General features: G+C 42.5%; 1 protein-coding gene across 1 annotated transcript in view; it reads right to left on the reverse strand.

Annotated features, from left to right (window-relative positions):
• LOC307248194 (MAM domain-containing glycosylphosphatidylinositol anchor protein 2) overlaps nt 1–14028 on the reverse strand; it is a gene marked incomplete at both ends in the record, with an annotated part of 228555 nt that overhangs the window by 87374 nt on the left and 127153 nt on the right. The window contains 2 exons of the mRNA XM_080024479.1: nt 13062–13299; nt 13473–13564. Coding sequence (XP_079880605.1) covers nt 13062–13299; nt 13473–13564 — 330 coding nt within the window. The remainder of the gene's footprint in view (nt 1–13061; nt 13300–13472; nt 13565–14028) is intronic.

The raw sequence follows: 14028 nt of genomic DNA on the forward strand, positions 1-14028 counted from the left end.
TGACTCATTATCTCATTAAGCCAAAGGCGTGGGTAGAAATGCCAGTAATGCCTGCAGGGTATGCCCACTATGAGCATGTGGCCGTTTGTGTGTGTGTGTATGTGTTTTATTTTTATATATATATACTGTATATATTGTGTACGTGTGTCTGGGGAGGGAGGTGGGGGTCTGGGTCTTGCCAGTGGGTGACACCCTGCTGTGATCTTGACTCATCAGGATGCCCCCGGTGTGTGTGTGTGTGCGCGTGCATGTTTGTGTGGGTGTGTGTCTGTGTGTGTGTGTGTGTGTGTGTGTTTTGTCTATGTGTGTGTGTGTATTTTGTGGTGTGTGTGTGTGTGTATGTGTGTGTGTGTGTGTGTGTGTGTGTGTGTGTGTGTGTGTGTGTGTGTGTGTGTGTGTGTGTGTGTGTTTGTGTGTGTGTGTAGTGTGACTGCATGAATCCCTGGGAGTGTGTGATTTGGGGTTTTTTGTTGTTGTGTTTTCCTTGATTTCCCCAGAGATCAGTGCAGGACCAGACTACTCCAGTCTGTCCCCTCCTCCCCCTTTCCACTGGGTGGGTGATGCTTCCCACCATCCACAGACGGATTTAGTGTGTGTGGAGTCTACCGCACCACAGCAGAGTCATGGCCAAAGTAGCACTTAGCATTTTCATGCTGTGATGCTGCAAGGCTGTGTCTTTGGGAATAAACAGCAGCAAGTAAGCAGCGCCGCAACGACAACGCCAACACACACTCATGAGAGCGGTGGCAACACTTTCCGTCACCATGGCAACATATCGCTGTTCCATTTCTGCACTCTTTGTACTTGGTACTGTGTCTACGTGTGTGCAGAGTGTGTGTCGAGTGTGTGCTCAGACAGCTTGGGGCCAACGAGTCGGTCGCCATGTGACAGGGCTCTGCGCTCGCACCTCCGGGGATGGAGGCTCAGAGTCCCCCCCAGAGTCCCCCCACTTGCGTGTGTGTTATTGTGTGTGTGGGTGTGTTTGTGCTGAACATACAGCAGCTGAAGTGACAGAAATATCCGGTTACGTGTAAGAAAAGGGGCTGATAGACTACAGTGGCACAGCGATATTGTGCTAAAGTGCAACCGGGGGGATGGGTGGTGTGTGGGGTGGGGGTGGGGCAGGGGGTCCATTAGGCATTTGTCTCTGTTATATGGTCTCAGAAGCTTGCAAATGTGTGTTATTTGTGTGCGCCTCTCCCTGGAGATGACAGGAGTTACGGTATCTGGCGGCCTCCTCCCCTGTGACGAGGCAACGTACTGGGCTTCCATCCAGCAATGGGGTCCCTTTGGAGGTTCTGTTGTGGTTTCAACTTACTGAGCATATATTACAACTCACCTCTGCTGGAGCAATGCCCTACTGTGGTAATAAGAGCCTTGCTCAAGGGACCCAACCACAGTCATTGGTGACCAAGAAAATATGGATTTTGTGCTTAACTTCACTCACCATCTCACCACCAAGCATTTCCAGCCAAGAAAAGCCAGAGGAACAACAGTTAATATGTATGTTTTTCTTCTTAACAAACAGAAAATATTAACTAATGAAGCTGAGGGTGGTTTGAGAGTCCTACAGATCCCCCCCCAAAAAAACATCCAAAATAAACGAAAGCCCAAAAAAACAAATGACAGTTTGTCTCATTCTTTCATACTTACAGTATGACACAATACAGTCTATGAAGCTCAAAAAAATGCAACCTTAAACAGATCTCTGACAATATTATAGAAGACAATAGACAATATTTTGTATCATATCCCATATCAACCTATTATATTGATATATTGACCAGCCATAATTCAAATGCAGCACACAATATTATCTGCAGCCAAGCAGAGGACTGATTTGCATTTACTCTCTTTGCGCCCCTATCATATCCACAACATCACACAATTTAGACATTTTCTTATAACGCTAAATTTCTATTATTCCACTATCCACCCTGTCCATAATATCGATGCATCATCCTTCGTTCCCCTCTTTCCGTTCCTGTGGTGCTGACCAGGTTTCTACTTCTAAAGGTGGGCGACTTCCTCCTCAGACTGCGTCCAAAAAGAGGACGATCAACACAGTGGAGTGCTGGCGGCCATGACTCCTCTCAGTCACATGCAGCAAGAGCACGCAGATGACAGTGAATAAGAGTCAAACAGACAGTCGCAGGCCTAAATCCAGGACAGAGAGAGAGAGAGAGCGAGAGAGAGAGCGAGAGAGAGAGAGAGAGAGAGAGAGAGAGAGAGAGAGAGAGAGAGCGAGAGAGAGAGAGAAAAAAGCTGTGCACAGATATTGACATAATGACGAAATAAACGAACACAAACAAATACAAACAAATACAAACAAAAAACTGAAGACTAATATATAGATCGTTTTGGGGCAACAGCAATCCACAATGTATTTACACTATGCTTTGTCTAAAGCTTTACCAAAGCTCTGTTAAGACAGCTAAAGCACAATATGATGCTGAACTAATTAATAAAAATGCCCACAAACCTAAAATGCTGTTCAACACAATTAACTACAGCTTAAATCCTGCTGCTGCTGCTTCCATCACTGAAACCTGTGAGAAGTTTGTGAACTTCTTTTCACAAAAGATGTCACATCTCACCCCCAGACTCTGATCCGTCAGAGACACATCGTCCAGTCAGTCGTCTTCATGCAGCAGTTTCAACCAGTGTCTTTCTTTCAGCTGTCTGAGTTGGTCTCACATCATATGTGACCCACCACAGATTTTGGGTACATTTGGTGCCGTTTCAATTTTTTTTAACGTGAAAGTAAAATGTGACCCACCGCAGCAAAAGCCGCCATCTCGCGCATTTCTAAAATCACCATGAGCAGCCAAATAAGTCGAAAAAACCATTAGAAAAAAATTTGATTTTCCCGGATTCCTGTTACTTTGTGGTTTTTTTTTTAATCTCTCAACGTATTTTCAAAACCGAGTTTGATTTATAAATAGTAGAAAAATGTTAAACCGTGGAGTTAAATATTCCCGTTAGATTACATGGGGAAACGCATTTCACTTACCGAGACGCGAAACAGCGCTGAACAACGCCGATCGATGGTTTCCTTTAAGGCGACCATCCGGGTGAAGATCATTCATCCATATTCCATGTGATGTGAAGTCACAATGTGAAACCGTTTTGATAGAATTCAACCTTTAAATGGTATTACTTTTACATACACGGAGCCACTGCTGTGAAACTGCGTAGAAGAACAACCCTTCACGTCACGCACCTACATCACTTCCGTAAACAGACAGTTAAAGCGCAGCGCGGGGGTGTTTCGGTTTCACTTGTCTGTGAAAACTTTCTTCTCCGTATCTTTATGGATTACTCGAAGCGGGTGGCGGAAGCTCTGAATCATATTTCGGACCTTAATCTGACCAGTGCGATAGATCCAAGTCAGTGTTAGCAGCGCCTGCTGGACTTCATTTTCCATGATGATAGTCAGTTCTCTGACAGCGACGCAGAGAGCGACAGCGACGCTGAATCTGATATTACTCCAGACTTAAAGAACATTTCAAACAGTGGATTTTAACCTTAATGTGACGATGAAGCAGAATATTTTCAAGAACCACCGGAGGAGACCAACGATACGTCCGTTGTTGTTACAACGGAAGAAGTTGATGACGTGATGAAGTCTGTTCAGGTTGGTGACAGATTTTCAGATTTCAGATTTTCTGAGACTCATATTATTGATAGACTCTACATTTTGTTGTCTCGTCTGTACTTTTAAACTCCAAAATAATTCCACTTTTATAAAACATGTATATTCTTACTGTTAAATCAAAGCTTTTTGAAAAACAAAATTAGTTGTGTGTTGTTGGGCTGTTCGTGATTGGCCCATTCAGCAGTACGTTAAGTAGCCATGAGGCTTTGTTTGTCCGCCAACCCCATTTGCACTCTGGGAGCTGGCTGAATGAAGTACCGTCACGCCTTTTCAAGGAATTTTTTGCCACAATCTGCACCCCCCCTATTTTGGCTATATTTCATATCTCTTTAACAAATGGAGACGTCCCTTCCAGTTTTAAACATGCAATTGTGCAACCCCTACTGAAGAAACCTAGCCTAGACCCCAATGCCATAAAAACTACAGGCCCATCTCCAAGCTACACATTTTTTCTAAGATATTGGAAAAAGTTGTTTTCTCCTAAGTCTCCTCCTTCTTGAACACATTCAACATTTTTGACAAATTCCAGTCTTGTTTGAGAGCAGTGCAGAGTACAGAATCCCCTCTGCTGAAGGCACATAATGACATCTTTCTCTCAGTCCATTCTGGTTTCTGTGCCATTTTCCTGCTTGATCTCAGCGCAGCATCTGAAACCATCGACCATAACATTCTTTTAAAATGACTGGAGGGTGAATTTGGTCTGCAGGGCCCAGTGTTAAAATGGTTTACCTCCAACCTGAGAGAAAGAACCTTTTCAGTTAGAATAGGAAACTGTTCTTCATCCCTTGCTCCCATTAAATGTGGTATCCGCCAAGACTCAATTTTAGGGCCTCTTTTATACTTATTATACGTGCTTTCCCGTGGCTCTATCCTTGAGAAATATAATATTCTGTTTCACTGTTACGTGCATGACACACAGTTTTACCTACCAGTTACTCCTGACAACGTCTGCTCACTGAATAACATCTTTAACTGCCTAGACAACATCAAAGGCCGGATGGCGAGGAACTCCCTTCAACTAAATTAAAACAAAAGAGAAGTAATTTTATTGTATAGTATAATATAGTAATTTTCCTAGCTCTGTCACTCGCCTAAACAATGCGCTTGGTCCCCTGTCTGCAAATTTGCAGTTCCATTTCAGTGAAAGGGTAACTATTATGCAAAACTCACGTTTTCAGTGCTTGTGCACATAAATGTGGGTCTCTGATGGGTCTACTAACACACAAACTGTAAAAAAGACAAATCAGTCAGTTTTCAGCTGTCAGTTTAGAAAACTGAAACAACCCGGTCACATTTGCAGCCAACCCCTACGTCACTTTGGGTTTCAGTAGAAGTAGAACCACCCCGCCCCCACCCGCGTAACTCAACAAACAAATATTTTAAAAGAAAGAGGAATGAATACCAACTGTCCGTGAAGAAACTGTAGACGATGGAAATGTAATTATGTAAAAAATCTGCGCGATCTGCTGTGTTTCTTCAAACAAAACGAATAAAAATAGTGTTTTTATTGGCGATGTATTCATTTATTTTATTTTATTCTCCGACATTTACATGAAACAAAAAATCCCTGTATATGAGAGTCTCGTTGGGTCACAGTGCGGTGTCCGGATCTCCCACAAGCCTGGAGCACAGCAACCAAAGTCGGAACAAACGTTTACATGAGGCCTTGTAGATTTAATATGAGTGAGGATTCGGCAACCGGATTGCTTATTTCTCGCCTCAAATTTGTTCAGAAACCGATTGTGTTCGGCTGATAAGGTGAAATCAGTGAATATTACGGAGTAAATACAACGAAACCCAGAAGCCATGCTCAAATGCCATTGGCTCACAGAACTGGGTGCCTCGGGAGGGTGGCTCCACCCACACTGTTTTGCAACATTATGACATAAGGGTATATTTGAATGGCTAGAATGCATAAAATGAGTGGTATTTTCGGAAACATGGTAAACTTGTGTAAAAAGGAGTTATCATAGGTCCCCTTTAAAAATATTGGTGTCTTTGATATTTGTTTGAATTTGAACAAACAAGTCAGTAGTGTTGTAAAGGGCAACTTTTATCAGGTTAGAACAACAGCCAAATTCAAATTGTTTTTATCCCATAAAGACCTGGAAACAGTTATCCATGCTTTTATCACCTCTCAGCCGAGAGGTGATAAATGCAATAATCAGCTACTGCAATTACTGGTATAAGGGGTTGGCCCATTCTGCACTTTCTCAATGACACATGGTTCAAAATGCAGCTACTTGACTTTCAACTGGTACAGAGAGAAGACAACACATCACTCCTGTTCTGGTGCACTTGCATTGGTTAAGTCCTGTTGAACCATTTACAATTTCAAATCTAATTTGTGGGGGTGTGTTTGGGGGTGTGGTTAAGCCACGGCTGCAGACAGCAGCATGGCTTCCTTCCCCGCGTCCGCACACCTGCCCTGAGATCGGACCAATCAGCGCCCGCGTGGCGCGGAGCGTTATTAATGTATGTCTGTATGCAGAGGGGATAGGCGTACAGGGCTCGAGAAGACCAGGAGACAGAGCGGAACGGCATTCCTCCTGTGCCCAAACTCATTATTCTTTCTTATTTATACTTGTGGCCAGCGAGCCTTTCTGTTCAACTTTATAATAAAAAACTCTGCTATGTTGGCAAACCACCGCCTGTGGGCAGAAACTCCCACAATGTGTTTTCCATTTTAGTCTTGCCTTTTATTGATTATTCCTTTTACTCATCAGTTTTCCCTTGGTTATCATGTTTTTGTTTTCTATTGGGTATTTCTTTCTGTTTTTGTGCTTTTATTTTTTTGTTCTGTGTTTTATCTTAGTCCTGCTTTTAACTCATACTCCTCATCCCTTTCATTTACTGTATGTATTTATCAATCTGCCTTGACGGGAAAGCACTTTGGGTGACTTGACTCTGCATGTGGTCCTCTATATCTGGATTCCATTGTTTGTGAAAAAAAATAAAAACCCATCACCTCAAGTGAATAGAAACAAAATAAAAAAATGATCTCTCAGGAGAAGCCCTAGAGTATCTAAGAACGACCGTGAGCATAAACCTGGATTTTGGAAATAACATGATTGTTTTGAATGTAATTCTCGGACTCGCACAGACGATCTAATGGATTTCCACTTTAAGATGTGAGGCGGGTTGCTGATTGAAAATAATTAACATTCATCCCAGGTAGAAAGAGGCAACCTTGATTCCTCGGCCTTATTTATTTACCAATCCACCGCCTCCCGAAAGTGCACAGTTAGAAAACCAAGACCTTGTCCTGCGGCTTGGGCCACCATATCAGGATGCAAAATGAATGTTTAACAGACTTCTGGGTCTAAAAGCAATTAATTTAGCGCAGCAACCTGAACCTGAGAACACCAGGATATTAAAAATAAAATAAATAAAATAAAATCAGTCTTCTGAGGATACCTACTGAGAGTTATGGGGGATAATTAATATCAACCTGCGGTGGCTTTATCCAATAATCCCATGCCGAAAACAGTGACTCTTTGCTGTCACAAATTCTAATTCAAATCTATTAAAGTTAAAACAAAGTCGGGGACCAGTGGCACTCGCAATCAGTCAAAAGATGTATGTCAACATCTGAGAGGGTGTGGAACAACAGGCGCCGTATTCAGGCTAATGAGATGGTAATTAATTGCTGTTAAAAGTTTAAGTGTTGTGTTGTAGGCTTTTTTTATTCCAGGTTTAGTTATTCTTCCCGTTACTGTTTCCTTTTCAAGTGGAATGCCGCATGATTATTTTGTTTAAAAAAATCCTTTTACATACCATATTTGATAGCTTTTTTATCTGGAATTTTTTAAGAGACGTTTTGTATGTGCTCCTCCATGTGTGCCATTGTTGGGGGTGGGGTTCGCCACCAACAGTATCCTCAGATGAAAGAAATATCCCCATCACCACGAGGCACTAAGAAAAAAACAACCTAAATCTATCGCTCGGGAGAAGGCTTAGTGTCTCAAAATACTTTTTCATTTTCGTTTTTTTTTTGTTTCGATTTTAATTTTTCCACTTCCTGTTTATTTTTTCATGTCTTAATAATAATATTACCAGGATGTTTCTCCTTATTGACAGAAGGCTTTCATCAATTAGCGACGGAAAGAAAAGAGCTTGAAAAAATGTTGTTTTGCAAAACGGGGGAGGAATACAGGGGCAGACCGAAAGCTGTACGCATTAAAAGTTTAAAGGTAATGGAAGGAATCAAGAATTCCCTTTAAAAACGCAGCACTGCTGTGGCAAAGTCTAGGGTGCTGATTTTTATGTATTTATTTTTTTTGGAACCGCTGCCAATGGCGAGGGACGAAAGCCGGAGATCTCCCCGAAGCGTTCCGACTACCGTCACTTTTAGGATCAGTCTCTTTCGAACCACTTTCCCCGGCACGAGGCCCCGGCAGACCTGCGGTGTAATCTCCTCCAAACTCTTTTTTGTTAAAAGGCTTCTTAATTGCCGCTCAGGTGGTGCTGTTCCCCCTTCAGGAAAACAGGGTAGACGAAGGAAACAAAACGCGAAGCCTATTTGCCCCAAAACAGGCTGCGGGCGTGTGACAAAGCAGATGCACGGGGCGCATTAGCACATGAGCACGCAAGGGAAATTACTCTTTACTTCCGACACGTCTCTAAGTCACGGCAAAAATCCCACTCACAGGAATTCCAGCAGGTGACGGGCGTTGTAGGACAGCGCAGTGTTTCTAATGAGATGCCGGTGTTTTCCAACCACTGGGATGGGAAACTGGCTCTCGTGTTGCAAGATCAAAATTGCAAGCCTGTACTAACTCATTTAATTCACCGGTTCCAGGAGGTGAGCTGCTTTGTGTTCATCAGAACAAGATCGAGTATCACACGGAAAGTGGGAACGGAGCAATGATGAAAGTTTTCGACTCGTTTTTTTTTTAGATCCGGTCCTTGACGAGTCACTCTGTGAAGGGGTTTGTTAGATGTTTTTTCAGTCACTTCATTTCATTTGGTTCGGTTGGTGTAACGCGCGGTGAGCGAGGGAGAAGTCCCGGTGAAAGATGATCGAGAGTCGAAGATTCGCGAATGGAATAATTAACTTCTGTGAAAGTATACATCTCATTCAATATGAATTATAATAGATGCCTCGACCCTTTTCTTGCCTTCAATTTCAAATGACTCCTCATGTATTACTGTTTTTCAGTTTGTGGGGTCGAAGATTCACTCGCTCGCCCACTCGTTTGAAAAAGTCTCTTAAAAGTTTGCGATGATCAAATCGTTTGGGAGTTTTGCAGCCAACTACCAGTAGGTCATAATAATCAGCACAGTGAAACGTGTTGTGAGGTTTTGAGTGGTTCACATTATAGTCTGGTGCGGTATTATTTTATTTGAAGAAGTGCGCCGTGGTAGAAAAAAAGGTTGGGAAACACGGGTCTACACCGATGCCACAATTTCGTAAAATTCCTCCTGCTGACATCTTAGCGTCACATCTGAGGCTTTCCGATCCCTCTCATTGCTATTTTTTGCACATTAATGGGGGGTATATGTTTATTGCATGGGCTATACCCAGGCACTCCAATAAGAAAAGCTGCACTACTTAAAAAGATAATGAGGAAACAATCTTGGCAGGTGCGATTGATCCCACTGTTTTACAGCACGGGGATTATTAAAGGATTATCTGACGGTAAATATGCGCAAGGTCGACAAACAGCTTTCATGTTGCTGCTCAGAGTGGCAGCAGAGGCTGTGCGATGGAGACACACGAAGATAAGAGGATAAAAGGCGGAGAGAGAGACAAAGGAAATGGAATATATATACATATATAGTTATGGAGTTATGCCCTTGTGTGTGTGTGTGTGTGTGTGTGTGTGTGTGTCCGTTTATTAACCAAAGCTCAATTGCAAGCACAGAAAAACTCCTCTAAGAGACTCCTAAAGATCAGTATTTCCAACCAGAGACCAGATTCTGAATGGATCTTTTCCTTCTTGGGGACAAGAAAAGTGTGAAATTGATAACGTCACACTCCCTGATACTGTCGGAGGGACGATAGGAAATCATCTGTTGCTACAGACGATTTTATTGATATTATGTTTTACCACATGCTACACACTAACAGCTCATTGATTGACCTTGCACTGTTGATTGTAGACCATCCAATCCTGAAAATTCTTACAATGTTTGTGTAGCAACCCTGGTTTTCAATATGCAGTACTTTAAGCGTATTGACTTTTTGATGCTGCGATCTATTTGAAACACAGTTTCCGGCTGCTGTCATGACCTCATATCACCAGTGCCCCACAGGGGACACACCTCCATACAGCTGGTGTTAATAAAAATGTAAATAACAAACCCTTTCAAATGTTTTGGTAAAGAAAGAAGTGGATGCGGAATTAAAGAGGTACAGTTTCTTCCAGTAGCAGTTTTGTCTCTTGACAATACTGAAGAAAGGTTTTTGACATAAATTGACATAAATTGACAGGTGTCATCCAAGAGATTACTGATCTCAATGAGACTGCCTGGTTAAATGGGCAAAAAAATAAAATAATAATCATCATTAAAAATAAATGAATAAAGAAATGCATAATTCAGTACAGAAATAATAATAATATAATAACAATAATAATACAAAAAATATTATTATTATTATTATTATTATTATTATTATTATTATTATTATTATTATTATTAATAATAATAATAATAATAATAAAGAATTACACACGTTTTTTACCAAAATCTGATTAAAGGTAGGACATAGCAAAGCTTTACATTTTCCAGCGTGGTATACTGAATTCCTTTCAAATAGTACGACTGCTCCATTATTAGCCAACGAGAACACCCTTCCATTTCTTTTTCAAACATTGAAAATCCCCCCCCCAAAAAAAGCTGCACATGAGAATATCAGAACACCGTTTGAGGCTCGTTTTTTCCTCTTGAAGTCAATAGCTCCGTCTCCTCCTCAGAGCTTCTCCAACACTTAATCCCCTGTGCCGCTTTAATATCACGCCACACACGCTTTTTCGTGTCCAAAACACGGCTCGGTACAAACGCAGACACGCCGGCACCATGTGTGACAATAATCCCGTTAAAGCAACACTTTTTATGTTCTTTTACCTTAAAATAACAGCTTCCAAATCATTTGATGGTACACTGACTTGTAATATGGAGAATGGCACCTGTTTCATTCCCCCCACCCCCCAAACGCCTGTTCTTGCACTATGTAATTTCTGTGTTCGGGTTCAAAACCACCGGAAAAGTATGTCACACTTTATGGCACTACGTCACTTCTTTGATGTTTGGCTCCGGTAATTACTGCCTGGTAAAATAAAAATAAAAGAATGATAAATTGTAAACTTGCCGGTCAAAATGTCCGGTTACAGTGATCATACACAACCTAGCGCTCCACCTCCCCGGCGGTGCGGGCGAGCCTGTGGTGATGCGCCCGGCACCCGCACCTCAGCCGGCGCGGGTCGGCCCTCACTTTCTTTGCGCCACGGGGTTTGTTTCAACCTCTGACTCGAGCGTGCGAGCCGATCTGCCAGGCCGAACACATCTGGTACCTACACCGGTAGCAGGGGGCGAGTCCCCGCCCCCTCTCTCCGTGCAAGGGGCGCTGTAACCTAGGTGTACATTATATTTATGTTTGTAACACAGACTGTTATTAAAGACTGGTATTAAAACATGACCCATAAAATCTATTATTTTCGGACACCGGGCAATTGCACTCACATAGGGGCGCCAAATTACAAACACGCAAATTGACATAGTGCTGCTTTACGTCAAATAAGCCTCGCGATAGTCTGTCAAATGGGTCAAACAGCAGCAGTGGCTCAGGCTAGGTGGACCAGTGTGTGCCGCCAAGAAACATGCCGAAATGTCTTGTATGCCCGTGTTAGTGGGAACGGCGGCGACGTAGCGGCCGACCAGATGGACGGAAGGACAACATGGATGTTACGATTCAGATTAGTCAGGCAGATAAGGTCAGGTTTGGTTCACAAATATCCAATTGAACAAACTGTTTCAACATATTCTTTTAATGGTGAAATTATCACGTTTACTACTTACTTTTTGTGGAATAGTTTGGACTTTTCGAAGTTCATATCTGTTTGATGCTGTCCCTGTTCATGTAGTAAAAGCGAGGTTGCTCTCCTCCATACTGGGCACATACTGGATCCAAACCCTCATCAGGAGTTCAATGTAAGTAATGGGGGACAAATCCACAATCTGCGTTCAGTGCAAAAATTCCACGTTTCAGGCCAATGTAACACACATGTAATGTAACACAATGTAATGACACAGCATTATGACCTAGTAAATTTGAGGAGTGGTTTAAAAAATTACTTTTGCTGGCAGTATTATCGCAGTGTTGTTACAAGTGTTGGACCTAAACGAGTGACCTGCCGTGATTGTGTTACTACACATCAAAATGATTAGTGGACACAAAGGTGAGAAGACGGTAGCTCCACACAAGAGAATTCATATGTAATTGAGGCATTTTACTGTATTTAAGAAGGCCACAAATGTTTTGTCAGGCTTTGCCAAAAATGGTTTTCATCTAGTTTCGGTGAAAGAAAAACCTCACACGTGCCTCAATACAAATGTTTTTGTAGAGGTATGACAGTAGGTAATCTCAAAAAAAAAAAAGTGTAAAATGTCTAAAAAAGTGCGTGTTCTTTCGGCTGCAGCACTCCTCGAAAGCAGTGATTTTCTCACTCAGCACCGCGAGCAACAAAGCACTGTAAATAGCGCCAGCAAACAGGGAATTTAGCGATCAAACTTAACATATTTTTTAAGTAACTCCTGGAAATTCAGATTGCTGTGGCATAACATTTGCTCTGCTTGAAATGTGGAGTGGGTTTTTGCACTGAAGGCAGATTGTGGCTTTGTCCTCCATTACTTGCATTGAACTCCTGACAGGAGAACGGAGCCGAGCGTTCCAGTTTGGACAAAAGGCTGAAACCTGCCGACGTACTACACAAGGGGTGAGTGTGAAACAGGGATAAACGTACAAAAAAATAAAAATAAAATAAAATAAAAATCCAAACTATTCCTGTCAACACAGAGTTTCTTAAACTGTCGAGACTGGAACCTATACGTGATGAATGCAGTCACGCTTTGGGGCGCGGCATCGCATGAAGCCATAGCTGTAGCTGTAGAAGCACCTCAGGGACCACCTCCAACCAAAACAGCCCCTCCAACTGTTTTACACTCCCGAGCTGCACAGTTTAAGAAACACTGCTTGAGGATGTTTATCACACACCTGTCTGCATGGTGTAGGCCTTTCAAGCAGCTCACGTAATGCATGCGGATAGACGCGTGAGTCACCGCTCGCGGCGAGCAGCTCTAAATCCCTGTACACTATATATAATGTATGTATGCATGTGACGGCTGGAGCGGGGGAGGTGTCAAAAATGCGTCACTGGCGCGTCGGGGGTGTGAGGCTCACCAGTTGTGGAGGAGATGTTGACGTCGATGCTGATCTCGGGGATGCCTCCGCCCTTGAGCGCCGCCACGCAGGTGTAGGTGCCGAAGTCGGTGAACTTGAGGTCGATGATGTCCAGGTTGGTGGTGCCCGGCGAGATGTCCGGGTCGGTCTGCGTGATCACCATGCGCTCCGAGCTGCGCAGGGCCCGGCCGTTCTTCAGCCAGCTGAACATCAGCTCCTCCGGCGGCGTGGCCTCCACCTGTTTCAGGTTGGAATCAAGATTAAAATATAAATATACATAGTGTGATTATATGCACAGGATAAATCATTGGTGTAGGTGTATAAAGGTCAAAATTAGATGTGATTAGATTAGATGTGAATGTGTGTGTGTGTGTGCGCGTGTGTGTGTGTGTGTTCACCCTGTGACCGTACCTGACATGATATTTTGACTTCTCGTCCGATCTGGATGTTGTCGTCGTTGTGGTACGGGTCGGGCGTGATCCAGAAACGTCCCTTTTTCAGCGCTGCAGAACAGAGACAAAGAATTCATTTAGTCCGATTATTCAATAATCATAATTTACACACTTGTCATTTATATACTTTCCGAAAATAGGATTTTATCATTGGTGGAATAAGTACTCAGACCGTACCTTGTAAAAAAAATACCCTGACACAGAATCTAGTGAAGGTAAAAGTACCAGATGGGCGTTCCTACTTTCGTAAAAGTACATGAACACTTGCTCTTAAATGTACTTGAAGTATTAAAAGTATAAGTACTTGTTATATCCAGTGCTGTGATGTAACAGAACCTATAATATAGGACAATGCACTGTAATTGGTTCCGTGAATTGGTTGTTCTTACTTTTCATAGAGAATCTAAAGTAATGTCTATTAGAATAGCGTAAAAAGTATCGATATTTTAAATGTAGTAGAGTAAAACGTATAGATGTTTATTTAAAATGTAGTGGAGTAAAAGTCGAAAGCCTTC

Source organism: Zeus faber (genome assembly GCF_960531495.2).
Source record: "Zeus faber genome assembly, chromosome: 2".
NCBI classification, from domain to species: domain Eukaryota; kingdom Metazoa; phylum Chordata; class Actinopteri; order Zeiformes; family Zeidae; genus Zeus; species Zeus faber.